General features: G+C 35.3%; 7 protein-coding genes across 8 annotated transcripts; 3 read left to right on the forward strand and 4 right to left on the reverse strand.

Moving 5' to 3' along the window:
- Positions 1-17: 17 nt before the first annotated feature.
- Positions 18-5,470, reverse strand: lonp-1 (Lon protease homolog, mitochondrial). Its single transcript, NM_060395.8, has 13 exons — positions 5,247-5,470; positions 5,093-5,194; positions 4,952-5,043; positions 4,172-4,621; positions 3,349-3,511; positions 2,982-3,295; positions 2,119-2,371; positions 1,795-2,063; positions 1,485-1,743; positions 853-1,092; positions 564-806; positions 350-514; positions 18-302 (listed from the first exon to the last, which is right to left on the reverse strand). The coding sequence occupies exons 1-13, from the start codon at positions 5,466-5,468 to the stop codon at positions 159-161; spliced, it is 2,916 nt and encodes a 971-aa protein (NP_492796.1). The 5' UTR covers positions 5,469-5,470; the 3' UTR covers positions 18-158.
- A 97-nt stretch (positions 5,471-5,567) lies between these two features.
- spcs-1 (Signal peptidase complex subunit 1) lies at positions 5,568-6,144 on the reverse strand. Its single transcript, NM_060396.6, has 3 exons — positions 6,041-6,144; positions 5,829-5,984; positions 5,568-5,783 (listed from the first exon to the last, which is right to left on the reverse strand). The coding sequence occupies exons 1-3, from the start codon at positions 6,134-6,136 to the stop codon at positions 5,718-5,720; spliced, it is 318 nt and encodes a 105-aa protein (NP_492797.1). The 5' UTR covers positions 6,137-6,144; the 3' UTR covers positions 5,568-5,717.
- A 221-nt stretch (positions 6,145-6,365) lies between these two features.
- On the reverse strand, positions 6,366-8,683 carry sdha-2 (Succinate dehydrogenase [ubiquinone] flavoprotein subunit, mitochondrial). The gene is made up of 7 exons (NM_060397.8): positions 8,621-8,683; positions 8,389-8,567; positions 8,189-8,341; positions 7,469-8,143; positions 7,157-7,424; positions 6,924-7,113; positions 6,366-6,872 (listed from the first exon to the last, which is right to left on the reverse strand). Exons 1-7 carry the CDS (start codon positions 8,677-8,679, stop codon positions 6,474-6,476), a joined length of 1,923 nt encoding a protein of 640 aa, NP_492798.1. The 5' UTR covers positions 8,680-8,683; the 3' UTR covers positions 6,366-6,473.
- A 237-nt stretch (positions 8,684-8,920) lies between these two features.
- ndua-13 (NADH dehydrogenase [ubiquinone] 1 alpha subcomplex subunit 13) lies at positions 8,921-10,154 on the reverse strand. The gene is made up of 4 exons (NM_060398.5): positions 10,053-10,154; positions 9,565-9,643; positions 9,306-9,519; positions 8,921-9,262 (listed from the first exon to the last, which is right to left on the reverse strand). Exons 1-4 carry the CDS (start codon positions 10,147-10,149, stop codon positions 9,137-9,139), a joined length of 516 nt encoding a protein of 171 aa, NP_492799.1. The 5' UTR covers positions 10,150-10,154; the 3' UTR covers positions 8,921-9,136.
- A 304-nt stretch (positions 10,155-10,458) lies between these two features.
- On the forward strand, positions 10,459-11,155 carry kbp-5 (KNL (kinetochore null) Binding Protein). The gene is made up of 3 exons (NM_060399.7): positions 10,459-10,685; positions 10,746-10,840; positions 10,926-11,155. Exons 1-3 carry the CDS (start codon positions 10,466-10,468, stop codon positions 11,016-11,018), a joined length of 408 nt encoding a protein of 135 aa, NP_492800.1. The 5' UTR covers positions 10,459-10,465; the 3' UTR covers positions 11,019-11,155.
- Positions 11,156-11,427: 272 nt separating this feature from the next.
- On the forward strand, positions 11,428-13,866 carry tag-272 (the record flags this gene model as incomplete). Of its 2 annotated transcripts, none has more annotated exons than NM_001264537.3 (3): positions 11,428-11,488; positions 11,952-12,012; positions 13,704-13,866. In NM_001264537.3, the coding sequence occupies 3 exons, from the start codon at positions 11,428-11,430 to the stop codon at positions 13,864-13,866; spliced, it is 285 nt and encodes a 94-aa protein (NP_001251466.1). The 2 variants fall into 2 exon arrangements, with proteins under 2 accessions (NP_001251466.1, NP_001251467.1); NM_001264538.1 differs by lacking the exon at positions 13,704-13,866 and adding an exon at positions 12,424-12,568.
- Positions 13,867-14,440: 574 nt separating this feature from the next.
- C34B2.11 (uncharacterized protein) lies at positions 14,441-19,879 on the forward strand. The gene is made up of 3 exons (NM_060401.4): positions 14,441-14,502; positions 16,726-16,964; positions 19,313-19,879. The coding sequence occupies exons 1-3, from the start codon at positions 14,474-14,476 to the stop codon at positions 19,594-19,596; spliced, it is 552 nt and encodes a 183-aa protein (NP_492802.1). The 5' UTR covers positions 14,441-14,473; the 3' UTR covers positions 19,597-19,879.
- The last annotated feature ends 2,356 nt before the right edge of the window (positions 19,880-22,235 follow it).

The raw sequence follows: 22,235 nt of genomic DNA on the forward strand, positions 1-22,235 counted from the left end.
AAAAAAAAAACAAAAATAAAAGTAGGAAAATGTTTATAGCCTGAACTTTTTTCTTTTCAAAACGTTTTTAAAATAACAAAACAAGAAAAAATGGATTAGGTGAATCAACAAAATCTATCTGAAAGGTATTAACTGGGGGTGAAAGAAAGGGACACGTATTATTGGAAGAGATGCTCGTAGAGCTCATCATAATGCGAAACGAATCGAATATCCAACTCTGATTTCATGAATTCTGGTAAATCATCAAAGTCTCGACGATTCTCATTTGGAAGGAAGACTCGTTTTGCTCCGACACGGCGAGCCTGAAAAAAAATGAAATTTTTGAACGAAAAAAGAACAGAGGACCCACCGCGATCACTTTTTCCCGAATTCCACCAACTGGCAGCACTTTTCCGGTTAATGAAATTTCACCAGTCATCGCCATGTCCTGCACAACAGGTCGGTCTAAAGCGAGTGAAAGAAGACTTGAGACAAGAGTTACTCCTGCAGATGGTCCGTCTTTTGGTGTTGCTCCCTAGAAAAATGGAATTGGTTAGTTGAAATTATTTCAAGATTAAGCTCACTTCGGGTACATGAATATGAATATGTGCTTTATCGAAGAATTTGTTATCGGGTTGCTCTCTTGCAAGAATTCCTTTTGCAACAGTCAACGCTGTTCGAACACTTTCTTTCATTACATCTCCTAAATTTCCAGTTGTTTCAATACTTCCATCCTTATCATTTGTCAAATCAACAGGTCGTTTCAATACAGTTTCAATATAAAGTGCAGATCCACCCATTGCTGTCCATGCGAGACCCATTATCACCTGAACGGAACGTGAATTAAGTTTTTAAAACAGTTTTTTCGCTTACTCCAGGCGGTGTTACTTCATACATTCGATCTGATGTGAATTTGGGTCTTCCAACGAACTTTTGCAAGTTTTCTGTGCAAACTACAATTTGTTCGGCTGAAGATTTTAAACAATCTGCAGATGATGTAGAGGTGATTGGTTCGGCTTCTGAGTTTTCAGTGATAGCAGTTGTTGCTTTTTCGGCTGGCTCCTCATCCTCGTTTTGTTGTTCAGCAATTTGAAGAGCTGCTTTACGGAAAATCTGGAAAAAAAAGGTAATTTCTATAAGCAATCTAAATATAATTGTCGAAACAGAACAATCAACTCGAGGCGCGGATCTGAGACCCGAAGAACTCGGGGGATGTCCAATTGGGGGATTACCAACTCGGGGGATTGGCCCCGCCCACAGAACCGTGGCTTGCAATACGCCCATTTCTGCAACTGCCGCACGGTTTAAAAATTATTTTTTCTTGTTAATTCTCGCTCTATTGAGAAAAATACAGTTTTAAAACCGTGCGGCAGTTGCAGAAATGGGCGTATTGCAAGCCACGGTTATGTGGGCGGGGCCAATCCCCCGAGTTGGTAATCCCCCCAATTGGACATCCCCCGAGTTCTTCGGGTCTCGCGGATCGTCCTGTTTTTACCAAAACATACTCTTTCAATATGTTGCTGTAAATTTCTGACTCCAGATTCACGACAGTAATGCTTAATGAGCTCTTCCAACGCAGAATCTTCAATTTTCAGTTGTTCTGTGGCGAGAGATGTGTCTTTTCTGAGTTGAGGAATGAGATGTTGATGAGCAATTTCAACTTTTTCCTCGGCTAAATAACCGCTAACATCAATCATTTCCATTCGATCACGAAGTGGTCCCGGGATTTTTGAAATCTCGTTTGCCGTGCAAATGAACAAAACTCTGAAAATTAGAAATAAAATTATAGAACCAAGAGGAGAAGCATCTTCAAACCTAGACAAATCAACTGGAACATCCAAGAAATGATCATTAAAATTCGCATTTTGTTCTGGATCAAGAAGTTCCAAAAGTGCCGATGCGGGATCTCCATGGAATCCAGCTCCGCCGATTTTGTCGACTTCATCGATAAGAACAAGAGGATTCTCAGTTTTCACTTTCTTCATGCATTGAATCATTTTTCCAGGCATTGCACCGACATATGTACGACGATGTCCCTTGATTTCTGCCACATCAGTCATTCCACCAACTGAGAAACGGAAATACTGCAAATGTTAGATTTAATTTTAACAAGAGAAAGTTTAGGAAAAAAAACTGAACCTCTCGATTCAAGGCAGTCGCAATTGATTTCGCAATAGAAGTTTTTCCAACTCCAGGTGGTCCATGGAAGCATAGAATCTTTCCACCAATTGATTTTCGAAGTAAATTGACTGCAATAAACTCCATAATTCGTTCTTTAACATCTTTCATTCCATAATGTCCTTCATCAAGAGCTTTCTTTGCAACTGAAAGACGACGATTCTCGGGTGATGTAAGTCCCCAGGGTACTGATGTCAACCATTCCAGGTAGTTTCTGAAAAAAAACGGAACTCAATTTTTTTTTTGCTTTAAAACATTTAAAATAGTCTGACATTCAGGAAAAAATGCACTTAAAAATGATATTTTTCAGTTTTGAATTTCTTTCAAAACGAGAACTGTAAGACCAATCGGCGAACCAATCAAAAGGAGTGGGCGGAGTTCCTGGTCGTCGATCCTGTAGTTCTCATTTTGAAGAAAATTAAAATAAATAGATTAACCAAAAGTGAATAATAGAAATTTAGAAAGTTGGAGTTTTCGTTTAATTTTAAACAATTTTTTGGGGTTTTAATAAAAAAGTTTAAAATTTCTGAACTATTATTTTTTTTTATATTCCGGAAAATTGAAATTTTTTTAAATTGAAATGTCGAATTGTCAACTTTTCGATAAAAAAAAACATTTCAATTTTTCACGACATCCAGGAGCTGGTTTCTGAACACTTCATAAACAATCCGGAAGCTTTTGGAGAAATTTTGATTTTTGGAAAAAGAATTCGAAAAAAAATTCGATTGGAAAATTGGAAAAAAGTTTACTTTTCCGAGCATTTTTAGCCTTTTAAATGCATATATATATTTTTCTATAAAACTAATATAATTTTCAATATCTACCTCGTGACACTAAATTCACTGGAATGCGGATCCAAAAACTGCAACTTTGTCTTTTCTTCGTTAATAACTTTCAATGCATATTCTGGAACTGCCAATGTTTTGATTCTTTCATCAATTTTCTCAATAATAGTCGTCTTCTCATCCTTTTCAATTCCCAACTCCTTTTTGATTACTTTCAATTGCTCATTGAGCAAGTATTTCCTATGATGATCCTGAACCTTCTTCTCAACATCTTTATTGATATCATACTTCAATTTGGCAACTGCTTTCTCCTTTTGAATCAGAAGAAGAGCAATTTTGAGTCGCTTTGAAACCTAAAAAAATAATATAATTATTTTCATTTAAAAAAATTTAAATTTAAATTTACATCAATTTCATCCATCATTTCCTGAAGATCTTTTGTTTCTGCAGATTGTACAAGAGTTGCAACAAGATCACATAGATAAACTGGATTATCGATTACATTTTGAGATGGATGAAGTAGAAGATTGATTTGTTGACCGAAGAGTTGATTGAATTGTACTACATCTCTGAAATAATATTTGAATTTAGGAAATTGGAAACTCATAAAATCAAAAAATAACTTTCGGAATCAAGGTTTTTTTCAATTTGCAGGGGAAAAAATGCAAATTTTCTATATTTTTTTCTCGAAATATACACAGTTTTTGTTGAATTTATAGTTTTATCCTTTTTTCAATAATTTTACTACAATCTTTTTCGTTTTTTTTTTCGATTTTACTTTTGGCCATTGTAAAATACATAACATTTTGCAGATTATTTCCGTATTTTCGATTCAAAATGATTAATATACATTTTATTGTACCCGGTCGCATTTCTCCTGTTATTCAAAAAAGTGTGCGCCTTTAAAGATTACTTTAATTTCAAACTATTGTTTTTTTCGGAATTTTCGTCGATTTCTCATAGCTTTTCACACAATACACACAAGTTTTTTATAAATGTAATGACACAGATTTTATTTTCGAACTTTGCGATTTTTTTTTAATCTTATGTATATAATTTTCAACGAGAATTTATGATAATCGATGAAAATTTCCGAGCAACGAATATTTGAAGTTACAGTACTCTTCAAAGGGATATATCCTTTTTAGATTACAATAAGTTTGTCGTGTCGAGACCGGGTATCGTAATATTGAGGTACAAATGGCTAAATAATCGCAACTTGATATTACCGAATCGTCTGCACAATGGCCATCATCGTAGCCTTCGTTTCATTATTCTTGGGCACTGGCTCTGCAACAACATTCTCGGTTCGAACCATAATAATTCCTTTTTTCTGTTTTTCTCCAGTTGCTGATGGTGGTGTTGTCTTCTCTTCTTTCTCTTCTGTTGCTGAAATTTCTGGAGCCACTGAAGCCACTGAAGGTGCAAGTGGAGGTGGTGATGGTGGTGGAGTGAGTGGTGATGTTGCTGATGCTGCACGCTTTCCACGAGCACGTCTTCCATTCAATGGAGTCTCATTTTTCGGTGTAATTTCGTCAATTGGTTCAAGAGCACGAATTCTTCGATGAGCACTGAGTACCAGCTCAAGAACACTTCCCTGATCACGGACTTCGATAATTTGAACGAAAGAACCAGTTGGGTAGACTTCTGATAGAGATGTGATCGTTTCTTCTTTGTTTCTGGAAAAAAATATACTAATTTGCGCGGGAATTCAAAAATAATTCAGCAATTTTAATCCATTTTTTGTTGCAAAATTGAAAAAAATACAAAACAATTTTGAAAAAGTGTATAAATTTTTTAGAAGTTATAGTCGGTATATAGAAGATTGATTTTTTTCTGTTATTTGATGATTCCAATAACAAAAATGGTTCCAAATCAAAAATATCAGGCAAAAACTGTAAAAGCATTTCCTCGGGGAGTACACGAGCTCCGTATATCAACACATGACTAGTTTTTCGGCGATTGTTCCATTTTTAAGTCAAGAAGAGATCCATTCAAAAACTACATACTCATCGTCTCTCTTCACAAAAACTCCAGCATACGGCTGTTTCAGTGAAAGCTGTCGCCTGATCAGTGCTTTTAAATTGTCATCTTTCACGATCTGAAATTTTAATTTTCAGTTTTCCGCCAAATACGTTATCTAATCTCACATCAACTTTCTTGATAAATCCTGGAAATAGTGGATATCGATTGATAGCTAACATTGGGACATTTGGCATATCGGCTGGCACTTGAATCGGTGACATTCCTCCCTGAAAATCAATTAAAATCGTCTTTTAATGACTGAAATTCTAAAAAACTTACCAAATCTTTGTACAGTTCCAATGAGTCATCCACAGCGATTGGATCGTCATGAGTGGAATAAAACCTCCTTTCTCCTGAATTTCCTGCTAATTCCATAGATTTCATCATTAAAATCGATTGATTTCTTTGAGAAAATGTGGCAAAGCTTTGATGTGCTGAAGCAGCGGCAAGAAGCCGCGTGCGAGTTGCCCCGCGGAGTAAAACCGCTCCAGCGCGGTACATTTCTGTTGAACGGGGAGTAGGATAGGAGGATTCAAGACTTCAGAATAAAAAAGTAAAATGTGTCGCATTAAAACGTCAATAAAATATTAAAATCGTTGTAGATTGAAAATGAATTTATTATGGTTCAGAAGATGATTCTTATATCACACAGAAAAATGAAGAAGAGCTCATAAATAATTTAATTTAAAATAAATATTTGACCAGATCCCGAGTAAAACGTTTTTCTTTAGTTTTTGCATCATTGCCGATTTATTTCGTCTTCTTTGTCTCCTTTTTCTTGTCTCCAGATTCTTGTGGTTCCGCAGGTGTGTGCCACTGAAAATTAAAACATTTTATACGATTTCTGTAACTTTTTCTCACCACAATCGGGTTCTTTCTGAAGAGGAATGGCCATGGTGGAAGAATGATGAGAGCTGTGAACGCAGATGCTCCCAGCACTGTGAACATGGCATATGAAAGCTGTTGAGTCCAGAATCCAACGAGGAAGCCAATAATTCCAGCAATAGTGAGGATTACCTAAATTTTATTGCTTTATTTTATGTAATTTCAGTCAATCAATTGTGGTTTGTTACCTGGTAAGTTCTCTCGGCGACTTTCTGTCCTTGAAAATCAATATGCGACGATAGTTTCTGCAGTGGAGCAGGGAGCATTGCAATCATTCCGTCCATGGTTAATTATGTAATAATTAAAAATCAAATTCAGTTATAAAAATACAAAAAGATTAAAGCAAAACGAATTCGGAATAATTTTGTTCCAACACTCCTTCATACAATGACGTAAAATAGAGATTTTCCATGGAGCGCACTTGCACATTTCATATTTTGAAGAACATTTGCAAATATTTGTGGATTGAAAACCAGAAATAAATCTTAAATAAGCTTAAATTGATATATTATTAAATTCAATAAACTTTATTCTAATCAGGAAACAAATAAATTTCACACAAAAGAAAAAAACATACAGCTCGAACACAATTATGTGAACAAAGAAGAACAAAACAACGAATTAATACGATCGGACCTTTGGTGGAACCCAGTCGGTTTCAGATTTATCGAGAGTTTTGTCGATAACTGGGCGGTATGTCAAATCAACAGCTCCAGTTTTCGTATCGATACCGATGATGGAATGCTTGCGCCAGTGCTGATCAAACGGTTTTTTCTGCTGTCCCTCAAGTGGATTGCTGTAGTCATATTCGTCAATTCTTTCTTGGAAATCATCACGAGCGTGGGCTCCACGAGATTCAGTGCGATTTTCGGCGGCGACGATGGTTTGATTGGCGTTGATAAGCAAATTCTGAAGCTCGAGAGTTTCGACAAGCTCCGAATTCCATACTTTTCCAGAGTCGGCACACGCCTTCAAATTTTGTTGCTCTTTGTAGATGGAGGACATTTTATCGACTCCTTCCTGAAAATATCCAATATTTTTTGAAAATAGAATAAATCTGTATTTACTTACCTTCAAAAGATCGCCCCGTCTGAAAACAGCAGCATGTTTCTGCATTGTCATTTGCATCTTTTGTCTTAATTCGATAGATGAAATATCTCCTTTTGAGTGCAAAAGTCCGTTCAAATTGTCACACGATTTCTCTTCACAATTTACCGGAAGCTCCGGGATTGAATCTCCTGGTTTGTTCTCATTAAGGATACTGAAATCTTTAGTTTAAACCTGTTCAGATAAATGAAACTAACGTGAGAGCGCAAGATCTTCCAAAGATAACCAAATCTAGAAGGGAATTTGCTCCGAGACGATTTGCTCCATGAACTGAATGTGCTGCACATTCACCAGCGGCATAGAGTCCTGGAATCACTTTATCTCCTCCTTCAGGTGTGAAATCGAGAACTTGTCCCTTGTAATTCGTAGGAACTCCTCCCATGTTGTAGTGAACAGTTGGAATGACTGGAATCGGCTCTTTGGTTACATCCACACCAGCAAAGATTTGAGCGGTTTCCGAGATTCCTGAAAGAAAATTATTAACAATTGAAAACACTAATATCACGTACCTGGCAATCGTTGTTGAAGCTGTTCAGCTGGAAGATGATGCAATTGAAGGTAAATATGATCTTTGTTTGGTCCGACTCCTCTTCCTTCATTAATTTCCATAGTCATGGCTCTTGAAACAACATCTCTTGACGCTAAATCCTTGGCATTCGGTGCATATCTTTCCATAAATCGTTCTCCTTGCGAATTGACCAAATATCCACCCTCTCCTCGTGATCCTTCGGTGATCAAACATCCAACTCCGTAGATTCCAGTTGGATGGAATTGAACAAACTCCATATCAGAATTACGAATACCTGCACGAGCGGTAAGAGCGGTTCCATCACCAGTACAAGTGTGAGCAGATGTACACGAGAAGTAAGCTCTTCCATAGCCTCCGGTGGCGAGGACAGTGTTCTTTGCGCGGAAACGATGAATCTGTCCAGTTTCAATGTCCAGTGCAACGACGCCAATGCATTTTCCCTTATCCATAATCAAATCCAAAGCGAAATACTCGACAAAATAATTACAGTCGTATTGAAGAGATGCACCGTAGAGGGTATGAAGAAGTGAGTGTCCAGTTCTATCGGCCACACAGCAAGTACGGTGAGCCTGTCCTCCACGACCGAAATCATTAGATTGACCTCCAAAAGCCCGTTGATAAATTTTTCCGTCTGTTGTACGCGAGAAAGGCATTCCTGCAAGAAAATTGTTGTTTTTTAATGTTAGAGAATCTTATTGACCGTAATTTTCAAGTTCAATAATAGCTCTTTCGGCTTCTCGAGTCATATAGTGAATCGCGTCTTGATCTCCAAGCCAATCGGACCCTTTTACAGTGTCGTAGAAGTGCCAGCGCCAGTTATCTGGATTCATATTTCCCAAAGCGGCGTTCACACCTAAAAATCAAAATTTAAATTCTGTTCGTATACTTTGAGCGGCTCACCTCCTTGAGCCGCGACTGTGTGCGATCTTGTGGGGAAAAGCTTCGTAATGACGGCAGTTTTCATTCCACCTTCGGAGAGTCCCATCGCAGCTCTCAAACCGGCTCCTCCTGCTCCCACAACAACCGCGTCAAAAGTGTGATCAACGACATCAAAATTGGTGGTTGCGCTCACTTGTTTTCTTTGAAAATTGATAAAATTAGTGAAATGGCGTTAGAAAATAAATTATCTCACTTCATATAAGTGCGAACAGGTGTTTTCGCACGGTTTATCGACTTTACGACATTAAGCATCTTGCTGAAAATACAGGAAAAATATAGAACGTTCAGAAAAACAAATAAAAATCCGATAACGGTTGAGGTGAAACCAAAAATGAGTTGGCCGCGCGAACGATACACCGTAGTTCACACTTTCGGTGCGAGACCCACCGCTCAATTTTTGTTCCTGCGCCTTTAAGTTTGAAACAACTACGGTACATTTTTCTCTATTTATTTACATGAAATTTCTGAAAAGAAACGTTTCATTTGAAATTTTATCGTAAATTTACATCTTCATTTCATAAAATTCCAGAAGAGAAAAACAATACACAAACACGACTTTTAAAAACCAAAGGCCTGTCGTTCATTTTCGAAAACTAACAGTCTAAAAATGAAAACAAAAAAAAAAAGAAAATGATGTTTTATTGATAGGGGCCTAGAGCAGGACACGAACTCGAAGATTAGTTTGCCAATCCATCCAGATGAATGGTATTTACCAGAACCACTTGGACATCCATTGTGGGAACCAATTATCGTAGAATTTCGGTCCAGCGTACTCAGAGTGTTGGCGCCAAAGATGATCACGGGTTTCATTTGATCCCCTTGAGTGAACGAATACCTAAAAAATATGATAAGCTCCAGAATTGTTATAAATTTTTTACCTCAGTAGCAGTTGGATCCCACCACTTGTCTCCGAGAGTAAAGTACACTGGCTCTCCGTACCAGGTTCCAGTCTTCCATCCTGGAACATCCTTCATAATTTCCTCTTCCAGAGCACGATTCTTGGCCAACAATTTGAGCCAATATCTGTCACGCTCGGCAGTCAAGAACGGCTCCATTGCGTTGTTGATGTCAACATCTTCGAACTTTTCAGTGCTGTAAACTTGATATTTTTGGAGATAAATTCACTAGTTATCTTACATGTCCTTCTTCTTTCCTTCAAGAGCAGCATAGACTCCGTAGGCAGTAGCTCCGAAAATGGCGGCGACGACGGTTCCAGCTTAAATTTGTGATTGATTTTAAGAAAGTTTTGTGTTTTGAATCAAAATTTGATAGACAGAAACTTAAAAATAGAATACTGTTTCAACAATAAATTTGATAAAAATGTATTTATTCTTCGCGTTATATTATTTATAGAAAATAGTGTGAAATATCAAAAATTACAGCAAAATAGCAAACTGATCCCAAAATATTATGCTAAAAACGTTCTCTGTCATTTATATTTTATTGCTCAAGACAAACAGCTTTATTTTTATAAATAGCGTCTAAGCCTTTTTATTCTTTAAAGTTTCTTGAGAATCGTTTTTCAAAATATTTATTCTGTATTTCACAGCATTCTTCTCAATTTTTTCGGCGTTTTGCGTTGTTTCATTTCGAGTAATATTTTAAAGCAAAAAAAAACAACTCACGACTCCAGACAAGCTTCGGAAAAGTGCGATGGAAGTTGAATGCACGATAGCCTCCTTTTGGAGGCATATCCTGCCGAAACTCTGCTCCAGTGGCCATTTTACCTGAAAATAATGAATATAAATTCGATAAAAAACCGAATAAATTATAAAAATCGATAATTTCGTTGAGGAAAAAAAAACTTGCAAACAGAATAGAAATTGATAAGTCGGGCAAAATGTGCGGCACGGGAATGTGGGCGTGGTCTTCGTCGCAACACTGCGGCGCACTTTCACAGCGATTTATTATTTTGGCGCGTTTATCTTTTTTTTTTGAAGACGTATTTTGCATTTATCGCTTGTTTTCTTCTTGAAATTGCTTTTTTAATATAAAAATCTGCTTTCAAACAAAATTCAAACTTATTTTCAGTACTAAAATGAATCCAAATCATAATGAAGGCCTCCTCGAGCTGTACACACAAGCAATCTCACTCGAAGCTCTCAAAGACGCTGAGCAATTCCTCGAGAATAGTTTGCTAGGAAAAGATGCACAAGTCGAACGTCTACTCGCTCAAGTTCTCATCGAAGAGCAGCAAATCGAGACGAATCGCAAAAAGATAGCACAATTGAGAATCGAGAAAGAAGAACTGGAATTCGGTGGGTTTTCGGAACTTTTCTGGTTTTATAATAATAATTAATTAATTAATTTAAATTCAGATTGTGCAAATAGTGACCTGAAGTCGTTGGAGCAGATGCAAGCCGAGCGAGATGAGCTCCAGAGGAAGTGCCAACCGGGGCAGCACACTAAATCGGTGAGATAGGGGAGATTTTGAAGCTGAGAAATGCTTTTTGTTATCTGAAAACATTCAGCGTTTCTATTATTATTTTTAATTCTAGAATCACAAATCATCTGAACAACTTTTGAGAATGAAAAAAGAAACCGACGCTCTACGTGCCTACATGAAGAAGATAAGTCAATTCGAAGACTGAAGCCATCAAATGAATCTCTATCAATTATCCCTCAATTTAAATTAATTTCCATTCAAATCGATCTGTTCTCATATTTCCTCATGATGTGATTCTCTAATCTTTTGTACATCTACAAGTTATTTTGTTTTATAAAGCCACATCTCACTTATGCATAGTTTTTGTGTCCAAAACGGAAGTGTTATTGGGAAGAAAAAGTACAACATAAGGGAAGAGTGAAGAAAATCGAGAGACGCAGATATGACTTTTTATTTGCGAACACGAAAAGCAAAGTGACCAGCAGCATTGGACACTTTTCGAGCAAACTTTTCGTCCGAGGAGGAGCTCATTGAGCTTAAGTCTCAGAGCACTGACCATTACTTCGGTCACTCTACTGTTTTGAGAAGCGTTGAGCTCTTTCAATCGTGTAAAAATGTTACCAAAAACTGGATCATTCGATGGGATTCCTAAAAATTTCAGAGCAAGTTTGAGAAGTGAGTATTTATGGTCTCGAAATTTTTTTTAAATCTTGAATTCTTATTTTTGTTTTTCTTTCTCTAGTTACTCCCAGGATTAAACCAGTAAATTAAAAAAATGCACTTAAAAATTCGATAACTTCCTAGAGTAACTTCCTACTGTAAATTTAAAGGCGCATACACAAAATATTTTTCATAACGCGCGGCAAGACCAATCCACTAAATTCGTCCTCCCTTGAAGTTTTTCTGCCAAATTTCTCATTTTTCAGAATAAATTCCTGAAAACTTTTGAATTCAAAATTTTCGTGCTTAAAAATAAGATGTACGAGACAATGTAAACACCAAATATTATTGCACATGACCCCCGCTAATCTGTATTGAAGTAAACATTTTTTGGCTGAAGTTTTTTTGTGGAAAATTTTTCACAGAAAATTTTTTAGTTTTTGTGCGGTTTCGGGCGTCTTTATCTAAAGAATTCCAGAAACTAACAGCGAAGACGGATCGGACATTTTCGATTACATGGATGAGGGAATTACGAGAAGGTAAATTGATTTTTTTTTCTCATTTTTCAAAATTTAATCTTTTTCTTTTTTGCTGCTACCGTACCCTGCCCACGGTCAATTCCATTTCTTTTATTTTTCAAAAATTCTCTTGAAACTTTTTTCGTTATTTTTTCGATAAATTTTCCAAAGAAAAACATTTTAAAGAAAAAAGTATCCAGAAAATGGCTACTGTAGATGAAAAGCGTCGATCGTGCCAAGACCCGATGTCTTGATTTTGGGGGAAAATCGCAGCGAAAACCGATCTTTTGTTTTGCTTAAGATATTTCAACAAAAACAAATAATTGCAACAAATTACTTTTCGGTTTGATCCTTTTCGTACATCCCGGGTACATCAATTTTCTATATATATATCTCAACACTTTTATCCTATAATCCCCACTTAATCTTCAGTATCCTCCCATTCAAATTTGTTTCCACAAAGAAAGAAGATACTTCCCAATTTGCATCCAAATATCACCATAGAAACGAGACCCGCTTACCCTGTGTTCCCGTATTTTATTTGTTTTTCCTCCCAGCTGACTCAATTTCTCAATAAATTACTATTTTCTTCCAGGTCACTTGTTTTTTTATGTGTGTGTGTAAGGGTTTCCCGTAGGTGACGTCATCAGTAAAAAGTGTTTCGAAATATAAAACACGATTATTTGAAAGGATTATGCAAAAATATAACCTTCAAAGATGTGTCAATAGTGAATTGGTTATTTCGGGAATTTTTATGTCGATTTCCATATTTAGTTTGTGATTTTTATTTGTATTGTTCATTGACATTTTATCGGCTGATAATATATTTACTTTTTTATGTTTTGATTCAAACCCTCCACGTAGGAATAAATATGTTTCCCTAGTAGGCAGACGGGCCTAGGTACACAAGTAGGCGAAAGAGCTTGTTTTGTAGACAGGCATTCATGTCGCATAATATGTTGGAGGACTTCGAGGTTACCAGACTTCTTAGGTATTCAGGACGTTTCTTAGGTCTACCCCGTAGCCCCGCAAGTAGGCATGCTGGACACCTCTCAGGCATACCTTGTAGGCACCAACGCAGACACTTGAAATTATTTTAGGTCATGTAGGCACGCAGTTAGGCGCGTTGGATAATACCAATGATTATCTTGTAGGCACCAGAATATTAGAAAAAAAAATGTCTTGCAGGCCTACCTTGCAGGCACTCAGGCAGGCACACAAAATGCTTCTCAGGTCTAACTCAGGGGTACGCCTATCTCGGAGGCACGCATATTTGTGCCTGAAGATGAAGTTAAGTACATTTAAACTATTTGTGAATTCATAACATTTCGTGGCGAGACCCAATGCTAAAACTTGTAACTTTTTCTCGGGTTTCCAGTATTGAAAGGAATTCAAAAAACCGCTCACTATCGTTTGCCTAAACCTGCAAATAAATGTTTCTAAATATTTACAGAGTGACTAGGTTTGGTAGTGTTTGTATGTTCCTAGACTCTGACTCAGCCTCTTCTTGATTTCATTTTTTTTTCTTTAAAAAATTGAATTTACTAAGTGATATGCTTCCTATTTATTATATTCTGTTGTTCTGGAGATTTCAAAATTTACATATTCCAAATCTGAATTTTGAGAGCAAAAATGGTCGTAAAATGTGACGCATATTGATGACTACTTTCCGATTAAAAAATTTTTTTTTGAATAATTATAAATATTTTCAGTTCTTCACAATTCTCGGGAATCCTAACAATTGCACCTTCTGTCGCCGGAAAAACATCTGGAGATTTTGGACATCTTACAGCTGAATTCACTGCTCCAACTCAAAATGAGGAGAAACCACTGAAGAAGAAGCTTGTGGGAATTCTCAAAAATACGCTCAAGTGAGAAAACACCATTTTTGTGATTTTCGCGATCATATATACTAATCATTTAGCTTTAAAAAATGTATGGCCGCCTAGCTACTAATGCCTTTCACCAATATTTTCTTATTTTTGCTTCCTCATACAAACTGTTTTTATTTATGGAAAAAGTATGGGAAAAGCGATAAATTTAGGGGAAAGATGGACAAAAAAATGGTGCAAAAAGAACAGAAATGCACTTGAATAACCCTAAAAGGCGCGCATGTTGAAATGCTTTTACTTAATTTGCAGTTTGCTGAGCTCGGCAAGTTTGCCGAATTTACCGTTTGCTGAGCTCGGCAAGTTTGCCGAATTTGCCGAGCTCGAAAAATGTTAAGATTAGACTTGTTTTTACGTGTCATTTTTGAGCTCATGTTTAAAATCTTTTATTCCATATGTTTCTATATTTTCTCTCCCTTTCAAATTAGCATTAATTTCTCCTTTTACATCAATAATACTGCCAAATAGCTCGTATTTCTTGAATAACAAACATCTGAAAACGCGAGAAAATTTCAGCCACTTTTTCTGAATTCTTTTTCTGTGTTGAATATTCTTATTTTGTTATTTGCCTTCAAGCTATATTCCGTCTGCTAATGCGGATTTTAAGGAGACTAAAATGCAGGTATTAATTCATTTTGTTTTCTTAACAAAATCCAAATTAAAAATGATTCACCAAACTATGTAGTTCGATATTTGAAAAATTCTTAAAACAAATTGTTCACTTTTTGATTTGATAAGGGGTTTGTTCTACCGAAAAATGCCCAAATTTAGATGATTTTATCATTCCCAAGGGAAATGTTCTTCTTACGATTTATGAACTTCTTTTTTTTCTAAAACCCGAAAATCTAAAAGTGTCGTTGTAGTTTATTGTATGCTTCCGTTGTAGGAAAAGAATGTTGTAGGAAAAATTGTAGGCATTCACAAAATCCCTGCCTGCCTTCGAGGCTGCTTTAAGAAGAACAGAATTCTTCAAAATTTCTTACAGTTACTTCAACTTCCATAAATCTTATCACTGCCCACGCCAAAAAATGCAGAAAATGATTAGTAGGCAGGCACGTAGGCCTGACTATGTGCCTATCCATAACTGAATATTTAATCAGATCCGAATGAACAAAAGAAAACAAAAAAGTTCGTCACTCCTGTCTTTCATCTCTCTTTCTCTCAACACATCGGTCCCCTCAAAACCAGTTTCATTCTCAAAATCTTCTCCTGATTCTCTGCGGCTCTCTGATTCACAAGCTATTTCTCTTTGACCACTTCCACTTCAGAATCATCTCTATTTCTCCCAACAACCAACACATCCATTTTCGTCATATTTTCTCTTCTTCGGTTCCACAGAAACAATGTATTTTTGCTAGCCATTTTTGGGTGTCCAAGTTTTGAAAACACTTGGGAACTACTACTACTGGTAACTCTATATTTTATTTTTTCGAAATGTTTTTCACTGGGTCAAGTGACATTCTCTAACGTACTGCTGGTTCTGAATCCTCTGTAAAACAGAGAGAAACAAAAAGGTTAAAATTTCGACATTTTATTTGTTTTTTTTCTATATTAAAACTAATTTTGAAAACTAGGTGCGACCCACACCCACCCGCCTATCGCCCTGAAAAAAAATCCCTTCTGAAAAATTACAAAAATTTTAATTTTGGTGTTTAAAAACCTAAACAAAAATAGAACACTCTGAAGCTAGTCCGTGCCTCTGAGGGTGCCTACAGGAGTGCTTAATTGAAATTCGAAAAATAGATTTGCCAATATATGCGCTCACGCTCAGATTCTGAGGTACGTAGGCAGGCAGGTAGGCAGGTAGGAAAGTTTGGCCGGTTTAGTATTTCGGGTACTTTTCCCTATTTTGTCATTGAGCATATTTATTCATAAGAAATGATTTTTAAACATTTTTAATTCAAAATTTTTTACATTTTATTTATGTGTACCTGATATACCCTAAATCTCTAAATCTCCAAATCCCCCCATTCATCAAATTGGCAGATGGTTCTACCCTCGTCCAAATTTTGTGTACTCTAAACGGTCTCACGAATTTTGAAATGTAGTCGTCACTTTGAATTCCTGTTTTTTTTCAGTTGTTTTGTTGCTTATGATAGAATTTATCAGTTGTACAATAAATTATATTACAGTCTAGAATTCAAAATTTTCGTTTCTTTTTCACGAGTGTTCTCAAAATATTTATTGAGTAAATAAAACATCGAATACTACTACAGAGACACACTTCATCAGTCACGATTGGGAAGAGTGAATCGTTTTTTTTAAATATTTTTTTTGATTTCTCTGATGTTTTTGACAGAAAATTGAATCGGAAAATTTACAAGAACAAAAAAAAAAGAAATTTAAGGATTTGATTTAATACTTGCAGTTTTTTAAATCTTCTCACCAATTCGAATTTAATTTTGAAAAGGTTTTCAAAAAATTTCAGTTTTTCAAATATTTTCACGATTATTTCTAATTTTTCAAATTCCTAAAAATAATACTTTTCAACCAACAAATTTTACATTTTTTGGAAAAATACAAAGCAGACTTTTTGCTAGATCTTCAAGCCCAATTCAAGGTTCAAGTAACTTTCGATAAACTTATTGAAATTGATCATGAGAAACTTGAAAGTTTTAGAATCAGGCGGTAGGTAGGTAGGCAGGTACATTTACCTACATACAATTGTAAAATTTTTGAGATTCAAACTAACAAAAAACTAAAGAATATCGGGCCGTTTTCGTCTCATAAACTATAAAAGACCCGCGATCAAAAAAAGCGCATAAATATGAGAGAAATCGTTTCGATTTCCTCTTTTCTTTATATTGATTTCCTCTTTTTTCTTCCCTGTTCAAAATTTTTTCAGAATCATACCTCTAATGCACAAGACGTCAAGTGATAAAGATATAAATCAAAATCCAAAGGAAAAACCACAAGAAGAAGAAGACGGAAAAGTTGAAGAATCAGTAAAATCTGCAAGATTTCAAAGTAAGGATTCGGAGAAAGATTCAAAAATGATGGAATCGGATTCAGCTGTGTTTGAAATCGATGAGTTGAACTCAACAATTGCACCGTCGAGCAGTCGACAGTGTATTGTTGAAGCAGGTTAGTAACCAACACTGCTTGTCATCTCGTGTGAACTGCTTTTTGAAACATTTTCAAAGTTGACTATTTTGATTTAAGTTGCTTCAAATGACAAATATATAAAGCGCCACAAAAAAGAGATCCTTTCAAATTATAAAAAATTAGGATTAGTTATAATAGAGTTTGTTAAAGGTGTAGTAGCGCCAGTGGGGATTTTGTCTAAATGCACTTATAATGAACCAAAACGACAGAGTATCATAATAAAACACTCCAAAAACTTTAGATTTCTCATAATTTCCGGTCAAAGTTTTGGCATATTGCCAAAATTTTGAAAAATACGAGCTTTTGAGGAAATCCAAAGTAATGCCCCATATTCCGACCCCTATATTGTTTTAATACGAATAATTAAAACAAATAAAGTTACAGTATAAAGAATGTGGGAAACATTTTTTGTCGTCTTCCACATATATGAGTGACAAAAACTTAGTTATTGTCACTTTTTGACTGTAAATAACAAAATTTCAAAAACTAGTTGACACATTTTATTATGATAATCGGTCATTTTTACACCATAGGAGTAGTTTTAAACACTTTCTTCATTGGCGCTACTCTACCTTTATCACATTTTTGGTCATTTTGTAGTCTTCTGAATAACAAAAATCTCGCTAAATTTCCTTCCTCGCATTCATAATTTTCGAAATTTTTTTGCCTAACTCTAGGTCTATTCACATTGGCCAAATTTTGATTTTCTGCCGGTTACTATATAGCCTTCGTCATTTGGAAAATTTTTTATCAAAATACCGACAATTTACTGTCCGGTACACAGCTCTTGCTTGTTGAACCGTCTCAACGTTAAAAACTTTTAAATTTTGGAAAAGTTTAATAAATAAAACGGCGGGACCCATCAAAACTGTATGGCTCTTTGAAATAACTTCAATTGTTTTTCCGAATGCACTGCTTTCTGATTTCCGTGATTTTTCAGTTTGTGTGGCCCCTCACTATTAGCTTAAGTTTTCATCTGTTCCTCAGTTGAGCAGGAAATTTATTTTAAAAGATTTCCTACGTTGGTCAGCTTATTGAATTTTGTCTTCAACAATAGCTTTCACAAATTTAAAAAAAAAAAATTTTCGAAAAAAATAGCTTAATTTGATAATATGTAATTTTACAATCTATTTATAAACTTTTTGACTATCAAATCAAACTACTGAATTCTAAAAATCCGAATATCCAGGTCAGTCAGACCACCACAAAAATTGAAGGTACTCTTAATCTCTGCCAAAAATACAATTTCAACCACAAGTCAGAGTATTTCAAAATTAAATTCTCGACAGAAAAGTGTGAGTGAAGAAACCTCAAAACAAAATTCATTCTCTCTGTTTGTGTCAGTTAGTCAATGTTCAAATGAACATACAAAGTCTCGACTTTTTGTTTTTTGCTTCTTGAAAAATTCACGTGATCTATGTATATTGCTTTACTATTTCTACACTTTTTATTTGGAAATAGCCAATTATCTCAAGAAATGAGTGGCGAAACAGGTACATTTTCAAATTACGACATACTTTTGAAAATCAATTCTGAAATTATTTTACTTCAAATAGTTGAGGAAATTGGAAAAAAATTGTCTGAAAAAAAACAAGTGAGAAGAAAATTTAGTAAAAAAAAATTTTAGTTTAAATTTTAGAAAAATTTCACCACGACTTTTACTTATTTGGTATCTGCAAGTTTATGGTTTATTTAATTTTAAAAGCTTAAGATTTTGGGTTTTCAATTTTTCAAAATATCGAGAAACGATTTTTAAATTAGGTTTTTAAAAAAATAATTTTGGAAAAAAACGTATCATCTTCCAAAATATTACTTATCAATGCACTTGAAGGGAGTTTTTAAAAAGAAGAAAATATTTAATTTTTCCCATAAAAATTTTCTGCACTTTTATCAGAAAATTTTAAAAAAATTAAAATTTTTTTGAAAAAGTCATGATATATTTAGTCATGTACGTTCTTAAAAGTGTTTTTCACTGGAGATGTTCTACCTATCAAACGTGGTGTCACAGTGTCCCATGTCGGTTTGATCTACGTAGATTCACGATAATTGCGGGAATTTAAAGGCAGAGCTCTCAACTTATTTCGCATGAACGTGCTGACGTCACATTTTTTGGGGAAAAAATTCCCGCATTTTTGTAGATCTAACCGTACAGTCTGACACCACGTGCAATTAGTAAAAAATATTTTTTAGAACAATTAACAAAAGAGAGCTTTAGTAGTTTGTCGTTAAGCTTCACACATTTGAAAATGTTTTCCACTTAAAAATCACTACTAAAGAAAGTTACTTTGCGAATTAAGAGCACAGCAAAAACTTCCCAATTTTTCCAGATCTCGAATGTGCTGTAACAGCGAAGAAGCCAAAGAAGAAGCCTGCTCAACGAACCGATTTCCATCCACGTCCTCCATTTTCATGCGTTCCAATTTATACTGCAATTCTTCTCGGATTATTAATTGTTTTAATTGTTGGAGCAGTAACAACTATAGTCGATATGAGACCTGCATTCATTTATGGAGATGCTGGGAATACAACTCATTTACATCTTAATAAGACATTAACTTCAATTATTGAACCACCTCCACCAATATCGTTTTCAACTTTGAAACCTCAATAGGGATATATTAGTAAAATTATTAACTCAATATTATCAGTTGGCAGTTTCACAAAAATTCGATGGAATTAAATTATTTTTCTGTACATACGACGTAGGTCAACTTTGTCGCACGATTCGAAAATACCGGTGTATTGTTTTTATTTTCTCTGTTTCTTTTTCTTTTTTTTTGTCAAATTTCATTGCATTGAAACTTGATTAAATCGATTGTTCTGTTTTATTCATGGGAGCATTAGAAACCTCTGTCATTTGAGAGAGGAGGGATCTTATAATAAATTTAAAGGCAGAGGACCACATTGAATTAGATTTAAAAAAAGACCAATTTGAAATGTTTTCAGAGTATCTGCTTTCTTTCTCTTTCTCATAACTTCCACTGTAACTTTTAAATTTTCAGAATTGCTCTGAATTTATGTCATCTCGTACCAAATTCCATTCCTTCCAGGCTCTACAAAACGAAAGGAAGGGCACCTACACCCCTTTTTAACACATTTTCGGGCACATAAAATGTGGGTGGCAACTTTTATTGCGAACTGGTCGGAGGGTCCAGAAATAATTTTGAAAACTTTATACCAACTGCGCACACCGTTGCAACCTTAAAAATCTTACCTAAATAATGTGTACCACACATATAGCTCACCAAAGCAGTAAAGCCATCGAAGCAGTTCAAAATTCTTTCACAAGGCGTCTATATAGTAGGACTGTAGGCAAGTAGCTCTCAATAAGTGATCCGGAATATAAAACCTCGTCCGAAATAAATGAATTATTTGGGCTCACAACGCTGCAAGGACGACATCTGACAACCGATAAAAAATAGATTTTGAAAATGTTAAACGGTAAAATAGATCTGAAAGTACCTAACTTTTTTACTTTCTCGGACAACACTAGAACGCGTTGTAAAAGGAAGTTCTCTTGGAGCGGATGTAGATCTGAAATTAGAAAGCATTTTTTTGTTAACTGAACAGTAAGCCAACGGACATTTCTCAAATTTATATCTAACTTAAAAAAGGATAACTAAGTTAGGAAACGAACGAAATCTACTCTTGATCAATAAAATTCATTCTCTACAATCCTATTATTTCTGCTGATTTTTAAATCCTATTCCTTCTCATGCTCTTTCACTATGCCCACAATCTCCCAGTCCACCCTCTAACCATGAACCTTTGTTTGTATTATCTTTATTTTCTTTTCACGCTTCTTCAAGAACGTAATAAATTATTATTATTATACCAGCCGTTGACCGCGCCTACGGCGCGGGCACCGACTGGTGACATTCAAAATACTTGACACACATACCTTCAATCACTCAAAAATTTCTCATCATGAAAAAATGTAATCTTACAGTATCATTACAGTACTTTCACATTATCCCCCATGAACTCCCAAACCAATACTTCACCTGAAGCTCAGAAGGGGATGTTTTGCAAAATACAGTGTCCCTACCGTGTGCCAACAGTGCCCCCCCCCCCACAGTACCACTACAGTACCTTGACATTATTCTCCACTAACTCCTATATCAACACCTCTTCAAAATGTTTTCAATAAATTGAAGTTTGAATTACCGGCAAAATGTTTTGGAAAAATTAAAATTTTGAATTCCCGCCAAAGTGATTTCAATAAATTAAATTTTGAAATCCCGCCAAAATGATTTCAAAAAAATTAAAATTCGAACTTCGCGGCAAAATATTTATTTCCAGCAATTTCCCACCGAAAGTTTTAAGGGGCATTTTCAACATGAAGGATTGTTAGCTGGTAAGAAAGAAAATTTACAAAACTTGGGGGAGCTTACTTTTTTTGACTTTATCAACTTTCACAAGATGCCACATCCGGCACCGGACACCAATCTCAAAACTTATTTGTAAAAAGCTTTGTTGTATCAAGGGTATTCTTAATATATAATCAAAATATTAAATCACTAAATGTATCTCATTTAAAAATCACCAATAAGCTAATTCGAGCCCACTTGCGCCCCACGGCCGTGTGGATTTTTGAGTGTCTTGAGTTCTGTGCGGCTGTAGGTGGTGGTAAATGTCAAGTTTTATATGTCGTTAAGTTTGATTTTTTCTAACCAATAAAATGTGTATATTCAGTTGTCTTGCTCGCTGACCAAAAAAAAGTTACAGTGCCCTAAAGTGGTCGCAATAATTAAGGACCACCCTGTACAAACTGTGACGTCACACAAATTTTTAACAAAAATGGCGGTTTCTAAAGATCAAATTCGAAAATTCTAATTCTAACTATCCGTAACTTTGGTTACAACAACAAACTCATTTTTCAAATTAACTATGCCTAAATTGATTTTAAATTATATCCCTTTTGGACACACCCTGGTCATTTCTATCGCTATCTACATATATTCTAGTGTTTTTCCTGATCTTCCGATCCCCCTATAAAACTTGATCTACCTGATCTTATTCCCATATGTTTGCTTTCCTACAAACCTCTTCTCACCATTTACAAATTTCCTCTTCTCACCATTTACTCATTTCTTTGGTTTTCCGCTATAAAATCCGATAAAGTGAGAGAATGAAAAGGCGAAGCATGTTCTTTTTTTTCTTATCGAAAGAGAAGAGAATCGAAAAGAGAAGAAAAACGGTAGAAATATTGATACTATGTTTTATTCAACTTTTGACGATCAATGACCA

The sequence above is a fragment of the Caenorhabditis elegans genome, chromosome I (assembly GCF_000002985.6).
Source record: "Caenorhabditis elegans chromosome I".
Taxonomy (NCBI): domain Eukaryota; kingdom Metazoa; phylum Nematoda; class Chromadorea; order Rhabditida; family Rhabditidae; genus Caenorhabditis; species Caenorhabditis elegans.